We start from the raw sequence: 2,017 nt of genomic DNA on the forward strand, positions 1-2,017 counted from the left end.
TATGGTCCCATCCTCTGGAGAGCAACTTCTCAAGCTTTCTCCTAAGCTTGAGAGACAGCAGGAGGTTGGAGGGACCCAAATGCAGTCCCTTCAACACAGACTCTTTACTGCTTCTCTCCTACAGGCCCAGCAACCACTGGGAATAGAAGACAAGGATGACAGCCAGTCCAGCCAAGATGAGCTGCAGAGCAAGCAGTCCAAAGGCTTGGAGAGGTACCATAGGTGGGAGGCTATCCCCACGGGTGTGCCTTCAGGGTGGTGTGGACTTGGGCAGAATTCTTGGCTTTGGTGGCTGGCCTGGCTCAGTGTATACTTGCTTGGCAGCAGGTGATGAACTGGCTGGATGGCCTTGCAGGGTCTGTGTGTGCACATACGTGTGTATATGTATGTGCGCGTGTGTGTACTGGCAATGTGTATATATGTTTGCATGCATGAGCAGACCCTCTGATTCTCCACCAAGATGGGAATGTGAAGTGCCACTGGGTGCATTTGGCAGGACTCCAGGCACTATTGTGGGGCCAGGGCTGATTAAGCTGTGTGTGTGCCTGTTATGGGCCAGGGCTGAAGAAACCTTGTGGAGGTCTGGAGGAGTCACATTGGAGGGTTGGTACTGCAACTCAGAGCTCTGAGCCAGGGCCCTGCCACATCAGAAATGGCTGCAGCTATCTGTGAGTGTGCAACTGTGTGTGATGTGACAGGGGCTCTCAGCTTCTCAGGCCTGAGCCCCATGACAAGCGCTGCCACCCTAGAAGGGGAAGGAGAATGGTCATTTCACTTTTAGACCCTCAAAACCTATCCATGACAGCTTCGTGCATTTTCTAGTCTGACCTCTTGAGTCTGGCTTCTCTTTTTCTCCCCACTTAGTTCTTCCACCCCTTCCTGGCCCCAGCGATGGGGAGCTCTGGGGATGGGCACACTTGTGAGTGTGTCCTGCTCTGATTCCTGAACCAAGCAGAGGCAGCATAGGGACCCCTGTGGAGCCTGACTCCAGTCTAGGCAAAAGGAGGGCTCAGGAGGGAGTCACTCCTTCCCACATGTGTGGCTGCCTTGCCCTGCTGTGGCTCTCCATAGATGGATGTGGGGACGGGGCTGGAGCATAACCCAGGAGGAGGCAATGACCTAGGTCCACGCACTGTATTCCCCAGTTCTCTTCCCGCTCTCCAAATGGAGGGACCTGACTCCGCTGCTCTGCCTGGCCTGACCAGGTTATCTCCTCCACTTCCACATGAGGAGCGGGCCCAGAGTCCCCCTCGAAGCCTGGCCACCGAAGAAGAGCCCCCGCAGGGCCCCGAGAGGCAGCCCGAGTGGAAGGAGGCAGAGAAGCCTGGGGAGGACTCTGCAGCCAGCCTCAGCCCGCAGCTCTCCCTCCAGAGGTAAGGATGAGGGGAAGCACCCCCGGGTGGCGGCCGCTCTGTGTGTAGTGGGTATGTGTGCTAGTGCTGAGAGAGATGGGGCTGGGGTTGGCTTGGGGAGGGAGTGGGGAGCTGGGGCGGGTTTGTAGCCTCAGCAGCAGCAGCAGCAGCAGCAGCAGAGGCTCTGCTTAGTGTCCCATGGGAGCTGGATATGAGGACATGTGCCTCCTCCTAGTCCTCAGTCTGCAGCTGAAATGAGGGTATGTGGTCTGATTAGAGGAACTTAGAAACTCTTGAATAAGGAGGTGTCTCTTTTGTCCCAAGTGTCTACCTGCAAGGGGCTGGAGCAGAGACTGGTGTCACCCTGGCTGCTCCATTCCTGCCAGGAAGCCCTTTCTCTAGTCCCCTCCCTGCCAGCACCCCTGTTTCCAATAGTCATCCTATTTCTAGTCATTCAGCAGCCCCAGCTGGAGCCCTGTTATGTGCTCGGCCCAGAGAGAGGGAAGCCCAGATCACTCGGAGTCCAGCTGAGAGGACCTTTTTTTCCTAGCCTAGTCCAGAGCATGGTGGACATTTGTTAGTTCTCTGTCCCCCTAGCAAGAGAAACATGCTGGTCTTAGAATTTATTGGGTTGGAATGAATCACTAGGGAACCTGAGCAGCATC

The 2,017-nt window shown here is 55.9% G+C and overlaps 1 protein-coding gene across 1 annotated transcript in view; it reads left to right on the forward strand.

Annotated features, from left to right (window-relative positions):
- Window positions 1-2,017, forward strand: part of CEP164 (centrosomal protein 164kDa) — a 105,855-nt gene that overhangs the window by 52,525 nt on the left and 51,313 nt on the right. The window contains exons 11-12 of the mRNA XM_011965001.1: window positions 125-213; window positions 1,206-1,373. Coding sequence (XP_011820391.1) covers window positions 125-213; window positions 1,206-1,373 — 257 coding nt within the window. The remainder of the gene's footprint in view (window positions 1-124; window positions 214-1,205; window positions 1,374-2,017) is intronic.

Source organism: Mandrillus leucophaeus, unplaced genomic scaffold (genome assembly GCF_000951045.1).
Source record: "Mandrillus leucophaeus isolate KB7577 unplaced genomic scaffold, Mleu.le_1.0 Scaffold71, whole genome shotgun sequence".
NCBI lineage: Eukaryota > Metazoa > Chordata > Mammalia > Primates > Cercopithecidae > Mandrillus > Mandrillus leucophaeus.